Source organism: Balaenoptera borealis, assembly GCF_965194805.1.
Source record: "Balaenoptera borealis genome assembly, chromosome: 2".
NCBI classification, from domain to species: Eukaryota; Metazoa; Chordata; class Mammalia; order Artiodactyla; family Balaenopteridae; genus Balaenoptera; species Balaenoptera borealis.
This window is the reverse complement of record NC_138867.1, coordinates 158011188-158028471: the sequence shown is the minus strand read 5'-3', so window position 1 is coordinate 158028471 and position 17284 is coordinate 158011188. Positions and strand designations below refer to the sequence as shown.

At 44.9% G+C, this 17284-nt stretch overlaps 1 protein-coding gene and 1 long non-coding RNA gene across 19 annotated transcripts in view; one reads left to right on the top strand and one right to left on the bottom strand.

Annotated features, from left to right (window-relative positions):
• Positions 1 to 17284, top strand: part of LOC309623865 — a 543116-nt gene that overhangs the window by 177823 nt on the left and 348009 nt on the right. The window lies entirely within an intron of this gene.
• Positions 1 to 17284, bottom strand: part of LOC309623853 (uncharacterized protein) — a 166966-nt gene that overhangs the window by 92403 nt on the left and 57279 nt on the right. For 9 of the 18 annotated variants that reach the window (XR_014241671.1, XR_014241677.1, XR_014241678.1 and 6 more), the window contains exon 2: positions 16982 to 17166. The exons of 2 other annotated variants lie outside the window; for them this stretch is intronic. Coding sequence is in view for 1 of the 16 variants with exons in the window: in XM_082381121.1 (XP_082237247.1) it covers positions 9954 to 9966 (13 nt within the window). In the remaining 15 variants the exon portion in view is untranslated. Of the gene's footprint in view, positions 1 to 8946; positions 9024 to 9953; positions 12547 to 16969; positions 17167 to 17284 lie in introns of those variants that run through there. 7 more of the 18 variants (XR_014241672.1, XR_014241673.1, XR_014241674.1 and 4 more) reach the window with 3 other exon arrangements.

Here is a 17284-nt window from a genome sequence, read left to right as displayed (position 1 = left end):
GACAACATTCTAAAGTCATAACCTACTCTTACCCACAGGAAAGAAGACAAGAAGCTTGCTCCCTTATTTTCTTAGAAGAAAACAACTGCATCTTGAAAACTCAAGGTGGAAAGGCTGAAGCCAGAGTTCATGGGTTCTAGGACCAGGATGGTTTTGTTCTCCAATAACATTGCTTCATGCCAGTGTGAAATTCAGATTTTCAGAGAAAGAAAGAGGTATACTTAAAGAGAAAATGCTGTTTGCAAGCTGCAAAATGCTGATGTGCAACGCTAAGAAAAGAGATAAAATAGCAACGAGGGAGAATTAGAGATCCTCAGTGCCCTGCCTAACTCTTCTGATGCTAGAACACACACACACACACACACACGCCTGGCACATAGGAGTTGCTCAGTAAATACTGACTGGCTAATGTTGGAGGTGAATTTCATTAGTATTACAACTCCTATTTGACCACACCTCCTTAGCCAGAAATATCTTCCCTCTCAGTGCAGGACAGCACAAAACATTTAGGCTACAGAACTAAGACTTTCAGGACAATACAACATTGCAATTAAGGGGAAAGTTAGACATAAGAGAAAGTGTAAACAGGATGCTAATGGATTAATCCACTAACATCCCTTCTCCACTGTCTCTAAGGAGATCCTCCTAAGCAGGTGCTAACTTCCAGAAATTGCAATTGGCAAATCCATTAATACTCCTTGTCAGACACATCCACGTGCTGGAAAGAAGGTCTCCTTAGTTCATGCAAGTCTTTGGGGCAAGTCAGGAAGACACTGTTTTCATTCATATGTGAATTTCTATTGAAATCTTTTTTTATTATTATTGGAGTATAACTGCTTTACAATGTGGTGTTAGTTTCTGCTGTACAATGAAGTGAATCAGCTATATCGCCTCCCTCTTGGACCTCCCTCCCACCCCCCCCCGCCCCATGCCCCCCATCTAGGTCGTCACAGAGCACCGAACTGAGCTTCCTGTGCTTTATAGCATGTTCCCACTAGCTAGCTATTTTACGCATGGTAGTGAATGAACGACTGTCCACACTCCAGAATCACAACATCCCCTATTATTGTATTATTGATCTTTCCCCGAATCCAGACAACAGCTCCTTTTGATCTTTGACCCAACATGTAGAGAGAATTTCATTTCTAACATATCATTTTTTTACGAATAATGGTACTGTAAAAGAAATTTATCTTCACTGGCTTTTAACCACCCTGGGGATTTTTTTCCACTGTTTGCGCATTTCCTACCAACAAAATCACAGATTGTTCAGACCGCTGATGAACACAGTACATCACCTCGCTTGAAAATGATCTGCGGCAAAACCTCTCTTAACCATAATACTTGTAGAAGGGGGGGTTCTGTTTTCTTTTAGAGCCCTGCTTGGCAGAAAGCTAAAGAGAAAATTTCCCAAGGGGAAGTTTTTGTACCCAAGGTGGGCTTCAGAAGGTCTTTGGAGGGGATCAGATGAAAGTTTCTCCAATGTGAAGATGTTAAGACACTATAGCCAGTAAATGTTTGCTGAATGGGATTATGCTAGTATATTAAAGGTCTTAGTCTTGAGCAATGGTATAAAGGAAAAGGACAGAGAAAGGCCTTATGTCCAGAGCAGGGGGAGGACACTCAAAATCAGACTGACTTCAGAAAGTCAAAATGCATCCACATCACTCTGTCCCAAATCGGGATGCCCATATTTAGCGATCAGACTGGTTTGGTAAGTAAACAACCATTGATTGTAAACTGTTTAAAAATCATTTTACTAAAAGAATAGGGTTTGTTGTATACATGTTCTTTGTCAAACCCATGATGCTTGCCATTTTTGGCTGGAAATCTGGTTTATGCTATTTATACAGAGATTTATGTAACTTTCAGATGACTTTTGTATATATTTGTGTGTGTCTGCTCCCTCTTGTTTTGCATATGGCCAGCACTGAATGTATGTTTGCTGCAGAAAGAGATAAATGAATGGCTGCCTTTGGAAAGCAAACATTTCCAAACATTTGGCCACAAAACTGGGGGAAATGCTGATGATCTGATAGGCTATGAACCTGATCCACTCTCATACAACCTGAAGGATCCCATCTGGAAACAGCCCTTCAAGAAGACCAAAAAAATACATAAACAAAGCAGAAAAAGAAGTGGACCCACTGAGGAGTTTTCAGAAATTGGGAATAACGCTCAATTTCTTCCGGCTCATATCTAGAAGTTTCCCTGAAGCTCTCCCCCACCCCACACTGCACTTCGTGGGCGGCCTGAGTGAATGGGTCAGCCCTTCACTGACACATCAAGCCCAGGACTGTGGTGTTTCAGGGCCAGGCTCATCATTGGACAGATGCAAGATCATTTTAGGTGGGGCTTAGTTGCATATTTACTGTTAAAGCATATTACTTAGTTGCATATTACTGTTAAAGCAATTATAAATTATATTTATATTATTAATTTACATTCTCTAGGAAAATTATAGCCAATCCAGGAAACACTGCTTCAGAAGAGTGCCATCCGAGGTGACACCCCACAAGCATCCCTTTCAAAAATGAGTTTGAGGCCAAGGTGCAGCTGGGGAACAAAACGGTGCAACTCTAGCTTTGGGGCTTTGAGGTCTTTTTTGTTTTCAGTCCTCCCCCTCCACGGGACCCCCAAGATCCTACAGACAGCACAGAGTTAAACTGTTACATAGGTTTTGGAAACACTGCAAACCATAGAGGTATAAGTGCAGCAGCCCATGAAAGGTTCCAAGAGTGTTTGCAGTTTACAAAAATAGCCCTTTTACCTTGGTTTCACCTTTGTTCACATCTTGCATATTATTATCCCACAGGACACACCTTGCAAGCAACTGCTCCACATTTTCTAAATTTTATTTTTGGGTAAAATCTGACCATGAAAAAGCTGAATGTTTGGGCCAGAGTGTCTGGGGTTCTTGTACAATCATATTTATTGGATGGGCCTTGCTTACATGGCATCTGCCTCCAAGGAGGGATTTTTCTGGTGAGGCTGATACAACTCACCCCGCCGTGTATGGCAGCACTGGGGTCAGGAAGTCCTCAACTTCATCCATGAAAACTTAGGGAAGAAAGCAGCCCAGCCTCAGTTCCAGTAAGTATCGTGCTTCTGCTAAGCAGGCTGACGCAGGTTCGGCTGATGGACAGTGTGGGTCCTCTTGTGGCTCTTATTTCCCTCTTTGCTTTGGCCGCCACTAAGCTCACAGCCAAACCTGTAGTCCACCTTCAGAAACTGCACAGGACTTTAAAGCCCAAATGTCTTTGCACAAGTCTACCTCGGATACGTTCTTATTGTCTTACCCTCGCTCTTCTTCACTCTGGCATCCTTATTTACATAGGTTGTCCTGCTGTTTTCTATGTGTTTGCTACAAGGCGCCCTAGATGGAGGAGGGGTGGATTCATAGATGTTTGGGCCCTCCTTTCACTCCATGAAGACAGAGCAGGGAAGAGCATCTGGGCCACAGGATGGGAAAGGCCTGTCTGCACATAGGAAAACAAACATCCTGTTTGTTCCATTTTGCATTTTTACGGGGTTTGCTTTTTATACTTTTGGTAGATTGTGGTTTTCTGAAATTATTTGTTTGGGTGTAAATCACTGAAAGTGGTGTTTGTACATTGCTTGTCTATTTTAGCTTTAAAAAAAAATGCTTGAGTACTTAAAGCCTGGGTCTATATGTGGCCCACCTGCCCTCCAAATAAAAAAAGTCTGCCTACTTCTCTGAAAATCTCAGAAGCCAATCTGCCCCCTCTTCCCTACTCTCAGCTGATGGCAACATCTGACACAACTGGATGGTGGTTCACAGGCTGAGGCCAGCATCTTCCTGGCCTTCCCTTCTCACCAGAACCCTTGCTGCAATCTCCCAGCAACAGTAGCATTTTTACTATTTATGTACTATTGCATAGACATATAAAGGAAGACACTGTAATCTTTTATGGCATCAATAGACTAGTATTTCCTTACAGATACTGTGCTTGGTTCCATCCATGAATAATGGTGAGTATAGTTCTCTCCATTTACCAGCTAGAAAATCCAGACTCAGAGAGTTCAGGAACTTGAGTTTGCGTTTCATCCTTCTGGCAAACCCTCAGGAAGTGATGGGGAAGTTGGGAAGCGTGAGAAACTAAAAATTTAGCTCAGAATTCAAGGAGCTCGGGCAGAAAGGCAGCCTGAAATTAAATCATGGAATATTTCTTCAATGTCCTGCCCCCTCCTTCTTTAGCTCCCCTCTTCCATTCTAAAAACCCTCTTTCTACTCCATTTTCCCTCCCCAGAAATCTGCCAAGAGGCCTCTACTGTTACTCTTCTCCATGTGCTCCAGACCTCCTAATGCTTCTTTCTCTCTCAGCCCCAGTCCCTGTCCTTCTTTTCCATCCTCTGCTTCAAGGTCAAGGGCCCTGGGGGTGGGGGTGGGGGGTGGAGAGGAATGTGATAGATTAATTCACTCTAAGCCTACTACAGTGGTCCTTTCTCTTTTTTTCCTAATATTATTTTATTTTACTTTAAATTTTATCGGAGTATAGTTGATTTACAGGGTTAGGTTAGTTTCAAGTGTACAGCAAAGTGATTCAGTTATACATATACATAAATTCATTCTTTTTCAGATTATTTACCCATATAGATTACAGAAAAAACAACCCAATCAAAAAATGGGCAGAAGATCTACATAGACATTTCTCCAAAGAAGACGTACAATGTCCTTTTCTTAATGTATTCCTTCTCTGTGAAAGAGTTGCATTTTTTTTAATAGATTTGTTTTATTTATTTAATTTTTTTTGGCTGCATTGGGTCTTTGTTGCTGTGCGCAGGCTTTCTCTAGTTGCGGCGAGCGGGGGCTACTCTTCCTTGTGGTGCGCGGGCTTCTCACTGTGGTGGCTTCTCTTGTTGCGGAGCACGGGCTCTAGGCACGCGGGCTTCAGTAGTTGTGGTGCGCAGGCTCAGTAGTTGTGGCTCACGGGCTCTAGAGTGCAGGTTCCGTAGTTGTGGCGCACGGGCTTAGTTGCTCCAGGGCATGTGGGATCTTCCTGGACCAGGGCTCGAACCCGTGTCCCCTGCATTGGCAGGCGGATTCCCAACCACTGCACCACCAGGGAAGCCCCAAGAGTTGCATTTGTAAAAGGGACCACAGCACCCACACCTTGACGCAAAGGAGTAAAATTTCTCACGCCGGAAATTCAGGCAGTAAGCAGGAAATCGGGGAAATATTCCAAGTTGCAGCAGGCTTCCAGACACCCGGACTCCCCTTGCCATGGGAAAGCCCGAGGCCCCATATGGCAGTGCGGTAAAAGAAGAAGCCCATCCCCATGTCCTCCACCCGGCGCCCAGTTACCTTTTATGGTTGGCCTGTGACAAAGGACAGAGCCATCACGGATGGGGAAGAGCCCGGGGATGGGGCGGCAGCTCAGGACTGCAGTGGTCGCAGCCCAGAGGAGCTGCCCTCACTGGCCCACCTGAGCCACACTGGGCCAGACCCACTTGTTCATCCTTCACCGAGAACCAGACCTACCGCTAGGAGGCAACCCATCAAAAGGCCTGGCCCCCTTCGGATCCCTGTGGCTCAAGGAGTCCTCTGAAACCTCCTGGTTTCCTTGCCGGTGAGTTTCCTGCAAGCAGCCTCAGCGCTGGACTCCAAACTGCCCCACCCCCTAGTGGAGAGAGGCGAGCCGTGCACCTCCCGCCCGGCTCCTGCCAAGACCAGGCAGCCTCCACCAGCTGGGTTCAGCGAGCCAGTGCAGAAAGGAGCGGGAGGCCCCGCCGGGCACATCTGTTCTTCCCCGGGACTCCCCTGAGGGTCTCTGATGGCCCACACTCAAAGTTTTTCTGGCCTACCCAGTCCACGCCAAGTCTTAGACTGTGAGAGGTGAAATATGTGAATAAAAATGGAAAAATGTGTCCGCGCAATCACACTCTCAATGGGAATACAAGGAGTTATGGGACCAGACACTGGGCGGCTTTATTCTTCCCTAATCAGCCAGATGTTTGGCCTGGCCTGGAGTGCACAGACCCAATAAAACGCCACAGGCCCCTCTCAAGTTAAATCACCTCGCTCAGAGGCCCACGTCAGGCTGCCCTGTGGCCCCAACAGTTCCGAGGCCTCAAGAAGGAAAATCACTCTCCCAGGCTGAGAGCCAGCTTGACACCCCATCTCTGGAGCTTGCCTCTGACACATTTGATATGGGGAGGACTTCTGTGTTTGCTCTAGGGGGGTGTTTTTAGTTTGTTTGTTGCTTTTCCATAAATTGACCAAAGTGTAAGAAACTTCCATTTCGAATTCCTTAGCTAGATGAACATTTGTGCTCCATGACTCACTCTGATACAGAGTTTCAAGGAAAGGTGACTGGGATTAGGACAAGATGCAGACCATCCCACAGAGAGGAGGGGCCCAAAAGAACATTCCAGGTATTCGACAGCTCGCCTGCCCCTTCCACACGCAGCATCAGTCTGAGCAGCGAGGCAGAAAGGTAAATAAGTCCCCCAGACTTGGCCCTCCAGAAGCTCCCCCAAGTCTAGTGAGGGAGATAGAAGAGACGGGGGAAAAAAGTACCGAATTTATCACTTGCCCTGGTGGAGGAATGAACCACGTGGTGAAGGAGCTCAGAGGAGGTGGCATTTTGTTCGAGTGTTGAGGAACGAGCCAAAGAAATGCCCTCCTCGGGGTTTTTTTTAGAGGCATCTTCATCCTTCCACAAATATCCCTAACTGACTCAGTGATAGAAGGCAGGCCAAGATGAAGCTTTTGACCCCAGGGGTCCCTAGAGGCTGCCGCTGACTCATGTGCCCCCTTCCAAAGTCCACTTCCCCTGGATCGGGAAGAATTATGAGGCAAACAATAGAGCCAGTAGGGAGAAGGAAGATGGCCGCAGGGAGATAAGTCCAGCTCCCAGATGTTTTGGGGGGGGTCTCTAGAATATTTTTTTAATTAGTGCCAGCATTTAATAATTGGACTACTTCATGTAAAAATTATCTTGAACTTTTCTCTTCTCTGAAAAAAATTGGAAGACACGGTGATACTGGGTGCATATTCTGGCAGGGCAGCTCTAGGCTGAGTAGGAGCTGCCCCCATCAGAGGGCACATGTACCAGTTAGCCTTTGCTGTGTAAGAAACCACCCCAAAGCTTAGTGGCTTAAAACAGTCATTTATTAGCTACCATTCTGGATGTCAGCAGTTTGGCCTGGGCTCAGCTAGCATTTCTTTAGTTGGTCTCGTCTAGGCTCATGTATATGGCTGCAATCAGAGGCTGACAGGTGTTGGATGGGATACCTCAGTTGTCCTCCACATGGCCTGTCCAGCAGGCTAGTTCGGTGCTCCTCCATCGGCAAGAGAGGGCAAGCCTCAATAGGCAAGCATTTTGCAAGCCTCTGCCTACATGCCTTTTATTAATGTCCAGTTGGTTAAAGCAAGCCACAAGATCAACAAGATTCAAGGGTTAGGGAAATAGATTTCACCTCTTGATAGGAGGAACTACAAAGAATGTATGGTTATTTTTTTCATGAGCTCTCCAGTTCATCAGAACCCCAAGCTTGCAGAAACTGTGGGTCTGTTGCCATTTCTCCTTGAACTTGAGCTGCTGGTTTTCTTACACCTGATCTTCCTCAAAACCTCCCTCTACCTGGAGCCCTGCAGGCATCCAAGTTAAGGAACTAAACTTAGAACTCCAATCTTTTGACTTGGCTCAGAACAAGCATGCCTGACCCTTCCACTCATGCACGTGGGAAAGTGAAATGGATTGGATGAAAATAAACCTAGAAAGAGGAGCCAAAGTAGGTGGCCCTACTCAGTGACGCCAAAGGAAGGTCAGGATGGCCAAGACCCCAGGTGGTGAAAGGCAAAGCAGGGAGAGCATCAGGAACGCTGAGACAGACCAGAGTGTCTGGCAAGAAAGGCATGATTGTAGAGGGGTGAGGACATGACAGAGTGCAAGGTTTACAAGGCAGCCCCTGGAAGAACTCATGAAGAGGACAACCGCAGACAAGAAAAGAGGAGAAAACTCCTTTTTTGGAGTCAGTTCTCACCCAACTGGCTCTGCAGCAGAGCACTCAGAGGCGGCACAGAGCCAAGTGTGGCATGGCCAGGGAGGTGGTAATGCCCTACACTCTACCCTGCAGGGCTCGTGGGGAGCCCAGAAGATTACAAAACAGGATTCTTGGGGGATAAAACATAGTCTCAATGAGTAGACATTCCAGTACATAGTACAGAACATTTCCAGATGACGCAAGAGGATGGCCGGGGAGGGCTCAGTGCATGAGGGGGACAAGGGCAAGTTCTACCAGAACTAACGGGCAGCACCTGTTACAGTGCAAACCCCCTCTTTTCATGAGAATTGTTCGGCTTTTGTTCCCAAGGATACAAAAGTATGCCTGAAGTTAATAAATGTCTTAAAAGATGACGCTAGAATTGATGTGCTAAAATACACATTGAAATGAAGGGCACATCACCCCTTACGCCATATTCTTGACAAAAATGAATGAATCTAATCAAGTCTTTACGCTTCAATTCTAGGATACAGGACATACGGGGGACAGACGAACAAGTAAAGCAACAGCATGAAGAAACACTCAGATATTCAAAATGTGGGACTTTGTACAACTCAATTGGCCTATCTTGTCATGGTTATTTAAAAAGAAGGAGGGAAGCAGTAGACTGTTCCAAAATGAGACTAAAGAGGTATATCAAGCAAATGCAATGCGGGAATGCTGATTAGACTCTAATCCCTAAAAAACTAAAATCCCAGCCATAAAACACATTTGGGAGAATAACATGGATTGCATATTAAATGATATTATGATTACTATTAAATGATTGCATATGAATGATAATGATAATGTTTCTTTGGCAGGATAACGCTATTGTGCATATGTAAGAGAACCTTCTTAATATAGGAGACGCATGCTAGAGTATTTAAGGTTTGTGCCAGTTATTAAAATGCTGTGTCTTGACTCCAAACTCACCGTACTATACTTGGCCTTGTGACGCTGGGTCTGGGACTCTGCAACCCGCATGAGAGGATCTGCCAAAAGCAGGTGCTAGAGAGAGAGAGTATGCAAGGCTGGATGAGGAAGGAGAGACTTGCTCCTTCCCATCTGCTTCTTGTTGCTGTTTTGCCCCCCAGCACTGCTTCTTCACCCCAGCAGCAGGGCTTCCTTCCCACAGCAGCCATGAAATCCAGCCCCATAGAGACACCAGCACCCTCCAACCAGGCCCCTCCTCAGAGGTTTGGGTCCCAGCGCCACAAGTCAGAGACCAGCACTAGCTAAGCAGCCCCTCGGCTTCCGACAGGAGAGTCTCAGCGACAGGGAGCCTTCCTGTAGGTGTCTGGTTTAATAACCCCAATTTGTCCTTTATGCCACCAACCCAAAGGATGCTTCCTGAAACTGCCTCCACCATGATTCCTTGGAGTCCTCATTTTATTCTTCTGGTCACCTAGCCAATAACTTTGTATCTAGTTAAGTCATTATAGTAAATTCTCTCCACTCAAACAGCAGTTGCAGTTTCTGTTTCCTGAATAGGTGAAGCGCCATAATGTTCGCAACATGCTTTAAAAAGATTCAGCCAAAAGGAAAAAATATCGATACAGAGATAGTGTTTATAAGTATAGATATAACACACACATACACGAACATATACTGAGACAAAGCAAAGAGAGACAAAAGTGTTGAATCTAGGTGGTGAGTATATGGGCTCATCATATTAGACCTTCACTTTTCTGTGAGTGTAAAATCTGTCACATTCAAAGTTTAAATAAAAGAAGAAGATAAGGACAATAATACCTAACTCATGTGATAGCTATAAGAAGTAAGTTGAGATACCCATTAGGAAAAAAAAAATACCTTGCCATTTTCCCAAGTACATCTGCAGCCCCAAAGGCCATTTACCCCATGAAAAGTTCGGGTCTTGCTGGTCTGGCTCCTTTCCTGGACAGAGAAAGCACGTGGCTGTGCAAGCCGTAACCCAGTACCTGCCAAGAGCATCTGCACCTGCCGTCACCCACAGAGGCCCTGACTTGACAGAATCCAGGGCGGGCGGGAGGGTCTTTCACACGGGTCAAATCGTTCCAGCAGAAAAGAATCTGTGCCTTTATCGAAGACAAAGAGGACATTTCAGAAACTTCCCTGAGAAATCACTTCAACCATTATGATCATCCCCATCAGTTCCAAACCTCTGACCTAAACCCCTCATGCTCCAGACGAAGCCCCTTCTTTTTGCTCTTTCCTCCCACAGAAGCCCCTTTTTCCATGAAAGAAGGCCTCTCCTATACCTTATGAAGTGACCCTGCACCCACGTCTTAGCAGAATGCCATCAAAACCCTGTAACCAGCTTCACTGTTCTTTCTTTTTTTTGTTCACTTTTTTTGGGTCCAGTCTCACTGAGATATAGTTGACATCTAACATGATATTAGTTTAAGGTGTACAACATAATGATCTGATATATGGATATATCGCAAAATGATTCTCATAATAAGACATCATTATTTCTTAAACACTATCTTGCTTTTCCTGCAAGCCTCTGACCACTGAACCGCAATGAAAAGCTGGCCTCTCTTTTGGCCCTGATCACTATACCCCACATTGTGCTGGGTTTCCATCTGTTGTTTCCGGATAGAGGTTTGTTTGGTCAATCAGTGTATATCCCACTGCAGGTCATTTCACCAACATCCTTTCCTTTGTTGGCTGCACCCTCTACTGATTCAATTTTGGTGAACACAGCTGGTTTTACTGCCTTAAGGAAAACATTTGGCTACCTCAGCCCTATTAAATTTCACCCAGACAAGGAAGGTGTGTGTGAATTCTAATATGGTCTTAAAATAGAAGGCCAGGGAGTCAGCCGCACATCTCTGGAGGCTCTTTGCGAAGCTTGTCATGGAGATGACCACAAAAGAGGCAGTGCCAAGATGAAATAGCGAGCCCCACCCCAGGAAAGTGGGGTATCCAAAGTCTACGACCACTTGGCCCTAACTGCTCTGTGGTTGGCTCTGTTGTTTCCTATGTCTGAAACAGCTTCCCTGTCTTGCCTACCTCCTGAAAGCCTTCTCATCCAGTGAGGTCTGGCTCAACTGTTATAGCCCTCAAAGCTTTCTCTGCTTCCTCCAGTGAAATGACAGATAGCCAATCGGCGAATAAACACATGAAAAGATGTTCGTCCTCACAATCAGGAAAATGAACATGAAGACAGTAAGACAACACTTTTCACCCCTCAGATTATGTCGAAACAAAATGTTTGATAATACCAAGCATCAGAAAGGGTGTGGAAAAAGAAAGATTCTCATATCCTGTTTGTTGGGCCCTAAACTGGTGGAGCCTCTGTAGAGAATAAATTGGAAATATCTAGTAACATTTTAAACATGCACACCTTAGAACAAGCAATTCTGCTTCTCATCACCCACCCTTGGAGAGAGACTCCTTGCACAAATGCACAAAGAGTGTGCACAAGAATGTTAACTGAGAGATATAGGGACAAACTGGAAGCAATCTAAACATCCATCAACAGAGCAAGAAATAAACTAGGGTGCGGCCATTCTAAGAAATAGCAGGCAGCAGTCAAAAAGAACATAGTAGAGAGAAGCAAGGAGATCCAGTAGCGATGAACATGCCAGCATACAGATCTCGGTCTATGATACCATCCCCTACTAAAAGAAACCAGAGGTCCTGGGAGAAATGGATGATTCCAGAACTGAGGCAGGATAGGTACAAGATGAGCCTGGAACATTTTTGTAATGCCAGAAAGTGATGAAATACCAACAAAAAGATGGGTACGTGTCACAAAGAACCAGGAAGGGGCTTCTGCTGGCCAAATCTGGCCAAATCTTTGAGTCAATAATAAATAGATAGATAAACAAATACACAGGGAGAAGGGAAGGCCCTAGCTTACAAGAGAAGGCCAAGCCCACTGGTATACATGGAGGGATTGTTACAGCTAGCAAATCATCATTTTGCAACCATCTCAACAGAGATTGGTTCAGGCAAGAATCATGAAGTGTGGGACTTCCCTGGTGGCACAGTGCACTGGACTCCACGCTCCCAATACAGGGGCCCCGGGTTCGATCCCTGGTCGGGGAACTAGATCCCACATGCATGCCACAGCTAAGAGGTCGAATGTCACAACTAAGGAGCCCATGTGCTGCAACTAAGGAGCCGCTGAGCCATAGCTGAGCAGCCTGCCTGCCACAACCAAGACCCAGTGCAACTAAATCAATAAATAATTAATTAATTTTAAAAAGTTTAAAAAAAAAATCGGGCTTCCCTGGTGGCGCAGTGGTTGAGAATCTGCCTGCCAATGCAGGGGACACGGGTTCGAGCCCCGGTCCGGGAAGATCCCACGTGCCGCGGAGCAACTAAGCCCGTGCGTCACAACTACTGAGCCTGCGCTCTAGAGCTCGTGAGCCACAACTACTGAAGCCCGCATGCCTAGAGATCGTGCTCTGCAACAAGAGAAGCCACTGCAATGAGAAGCCCGCGCACCGCAAAGAAGAGTAGCCCCTGCTCGCCACAGCTAGAGTAAGCCCGCGCACAGCAACAAAGACCCAACACAGCCAAAAATAAATAACTTAATTAAAAAAAAAATCATCAAGGGATGCTAAATCTGGGGGGTAATATTGACGAGGAGCAGGCTATTTGCACCGTCTTAAGTGCCTTCCAATAGACCGCAGGGTAGTTGCGAGGAACTATCAGGGGAAAAAAGGAGAAAAAAATAGTAGCTTTACAGTGGACAACTCAGACCACACCTTGCCCAGGTGATCAAAATTAGCATCACCAACGAGGGGCAGATGAGCATTGTAAGTGTGCAGATGTGGTCCCCTGAGAAGGATCCATCATCTATGTACTATTCTGGCTGAAAATGCCTAACTTGAATCTAATCATCAATCTAATCATGAGAGAACATCAGAAAACCCCAAGTAAGAAACAGCCCATTCTATAAAAAGCGACTGTATTCTTCAAAAGTGTCAATATCATAAAGTACAAAGAAAGACTGTAAAAACTGTTCCATATTAATAGAAGAACAAAAAGACATGACAGCTAAAGGCAATATCTGATCCTATACTGGATCCTATATTGGAAGGGAAAATCCTACAAAGGACATTATTCAATTAATTGACAAAAATGGAATAAAGATGGTAGACTAGGTCAAAGTAGCACGTCAATATTATATTTAGAGGAGTTGATAATTGCTATGCCTATTTAAAAGAATATCTTGGGCTTCCCTGGTGGCACAGTGGTTAAGAATCCGCCTGCCAATGCAGGAGACACGGGTTCAAGCCCTGGTCCAGGAAGATCCCACATGCCGCGGAGCAACTAAGCCCGTGCACCACAACTACTGAGCCGGTGCTCTGGATCCCACGAGCCACAACTACTGAGACCATGTGCCACAACTACTGAAGCCCGTGCGCCTAGAGCCCGTGCTCCGCAACAAGAGAAGCCACCGCAACGAGAAGCCCGCACACTGCAATGAAGAGTAGCCCCCGCTCACCGCAACTAGAGAAAAGCCCATGTGCAGCAACGAAGACCCAACGCAGCCAAAAATAAATAAATAAAAAAATAAAAAGAATATCTTTACTTTTATGCAGTGAAGTATTTAGGAGAGCAGGGACATGAAGTACACTACTTACTTTCAAATGATTCAGAGAAGAAAATTATACTTTATCTATATAATAACATTAAATTATATATATAATGTGTGTCTATATAGTTATACTTATATAACTACATACATACATATAGTTACATACATATACGTACATATACACTATATACATACACACTCTATACTTACATATGTATAACTATATACATACATATATATACAGACATATATGACAAACGTGAAATCTGGAGAAAGGATATTTGAAGATTCTTTGAACTATTCTTATTCTTGCAACTTTTGTGTTTCAAAAGAAGTTGTTGCTTCAGAATAAAAAGTTGAAGAAAAGAATGATGTAGGTATACAAAGTAACATAGAAAAAGCTTCAAATATACTGTTGAATGAAAAAAGAAAATCTGCAAGATAATTCACTTAGTGTGATAGTTCCCATATTATATCCATTTGTACATAAGGTCTGGAGGAATACCTACCAAATTGATCATGTGGTTTACCTTTGGGGAAGAGACTAGGAGACCAGGGTAGCTGTTATAGAATAGCTCACCTGCGATATTTTTATTTTTTAGAAGAGTTTATTTATGAATTGCTCATGCAATTAGAAATAACTTTTTTCTTAAAGGCTAAAGTTGCCTTGCTGTCAATTCCCACTGCTGACAAGGATCACAGCTCAGGTTTTCTGAGACAGTACTCATTTAAATATTTGAGCCCACTCTCACATATGACAGTCTCAGAAACTCTCCAGCTTTGGGGTTTAGGAAATCTGGTCAGGAAATGGCAGCGGCATGGAGTGTTTGGAAAGACCCTGGGCTTCAGACTCAAACCTGCCTCCATCTTTCCCATCTTTCACCGACAGTGAAATCTTAGGCAAGAGACAGACCTCCAGGAACCTCAGTTCCCTTACCTGTACAAAGGGAAAAGAATGCTTCTAGAGCAGAGTGGCTGAGCTGTAGGTACGATGTACATAATTTACGTGTCCTTAGCAGATGCACACAGAATGCCAAGCCCATCCTGGGGCTGGCACAGAGCATCTGTTTATTGTTATTCATTCTACCGTTTTTAGTGATTTGTTTGCTCTGTTTATTGTTATTCATTCTACCGTTTTTAGTGATTTGTTTGCTCTTCACTCTTGCTCTGTGAGCGCAGTGGCTCTTTAAGGAAGGGTCCATCCCTTATTTGTTCTCTGCTCCCAAATGTGCCCTCACAGAACACTCTGTAATTGGCACCTGACAAACACTGGTGGCAGGGTAAATGAACCTTGGCACAGCAAATCTGGAGCAACATGGAAGTATGCTGTGAGGCCTCAGGTTTACTTTACAATTATCAAATATAAGGAAACACGGCCTCTGAAGTCACCATGTAGAAATCTATAAGTGCCAAGAAGATGAAGACGTGACCAATGACCCCACGTGTTCCAGAGCAACAGAGGTGAAAGAGCATTGTCAGCATTCCTCAAAGCCAGAGGTGTTATTTAGTAACAGGTATTATTTTTAAATGTTCTGTGGTCAAAAATGTTTAGAAATGCCAAATTAGACAAAACTAAACAGGCTTATTCACTGCAGGACTTATCAGCTCCTTTAATATGCTAATCTGCATCATGAATATCCAACCGTGTAATTTGCATCATATTCCAGGCTTATTTGAGACTCCCTATTTTTTTTTTTTTTTTTTTTTTTAAGGCTCTCAAGGTCTAGATCCCATAAAATATGCTTTGGAAAATGCTGCTCAGAGTTTTCTCCACTGTCAGTGTCTGGTAAGAATAGTACCTAGTGGAAATTTAACAATGTAACTTGCCTACCTAACCCAAGAGGGCGAGGAAATTAACTAAGCCATGAGTTAACCAAGCCATTTTTAAAGGTCACTGTCAATTCCCCTCATATTCCTCCTGTTCCTTTGCCCTGCTGGTCCAAGGAACATGTGCAAAGAACCCTGACCAAAAAATAAAAAATCATGGTTATGACTCCCAAACTGAAAAGATAGACCCCGATATCATCATTCCAGTCTAACCAAGAGCGGATAGGACAAATGGCTGAAATAGCCAGGATCTTGCGCTACGGCCAAGTCACGGACCACAGGTAGAAATGCTTGTCCCTACACCAGCCGACTGGAATATTTAAGCAAATGTTCCACAGGATCAGGCTAGGAAGACCAAATGTCATACTCATGCTCATTAGGACCTCAAAAAACAGGCCGTGTGACAGTCCAAATTGTCACCTGTTTATTCATTATCTCTGAGTTAAGAGAAATCTGTTATGCTAGTCTATCCAGCATCTATGCCTCCCTTTTTGGGTAACAGCACACTTTTTTGGGGGGAGTTGTTCTTCTTTTCTCCCTACCCACTCCCCATTGCATAGTCTTGGGGGGCCAGTTAATTCAGGCGCCCTGTGCTCCCCTGCCCAAGGAGTGGGTACTGGAGCCATGAGAGGGTCGATTAGACCCAGTTCACCCAGAAGTTTCGAAGCTAGAATAGAGCGATACAAGGCCAAAAAAGGTTAGACTCTGATGGTTGGTAAAGCCCCAGAGACAGCATTTAAGTCCTGCTACCCAGGTCCCCAGCATTGTCCTGGGTCCCCTCCTTTGCAGGACTCAGGCACTCTGCTTTTCTTTTCATCCTCAGTGCGCCCGATGTCCTGCCGATAAATTCCCAGAGAGTTTCTGTTGCTTGCAGCTGAAGAACCTGGCCCAATACACTGAGCAAAACAACCTCAGCAAATTCCTACTTACCTTTCCTTTAACTGGACTTCAAATCTGAAAGCGACCTGAAAGCTTCCCTGACAGCCTAAACCTCCGAGTTTTGCACAAAAAGGTTACTGAGGCCACACAGACAGTGTCCTTCAGTTCACTAGTGATGGTCATGTTTCCCACCTGCCTGTGTGTCCTGAGCAGATTTCCAAACAACTTCCATTTTCCACTTAGATACAAGCTAAACTGCCCTGGGTAGAAGGTCTGAATTATGACTATTTTTCCTCCCCTCCTGTGCCAAAACTGGTCCACCACCGCCACTTATCAAATGCTGCACGAGACTGCGGGCATCCTTTAAATATTCCAAGGAGCCTTTGCATACCCCCCAAATGTTCACAGCCTGCCACTCAGCACAGCCTTTCGGCTCCTGTTCTGAAGGCTCCTGCCTTCGGTAAGGAGCTCCAAGTTCTCGGGTTCTTGTTAGCGGCTCACCAGGGATCGCCACACCAAGCACGTTCTGTTCTGAGTGTGGCCCCAGTATGTTTCATTTCATCAGCAAGGCACGAGTTTATTCTGGAGAGAGATGTTTTGGACACATTCATAGTAGCCAACGAGCAGTACTTCCTTATATGCAGAACACAAAATCATCACATAAAAATCTGACCCAACTGCCAGTGTGGGGTTTAAAATAAACAAACTCACCCCGAAAATTACCTCTCTGGGCTGGCCAATTTTGCACCTCAGAATCACAGGCTGCAACAGTGGTACGGAGTCTGTAAAAATCAGACCGCAGTGATCTTTGGTTCTTCGCCGGAGCGGCTGGGGACCAAAGCTTCCATTTTTCTCTGTTGAGCCGGAGGTCTTCACTGGTCGCGGGACATACATTTCAAATCTGCGCCCTTTGAAAAAGCAACGACAAAGGAGAGTTGGCCCAAGTTCTTCCCTGCAGCGCTGCCCAGGACTTTCCAAGCAAGGGCAGGAAGGGAACCCAGACTTGCCTACGTTCTCCAAGGGAGT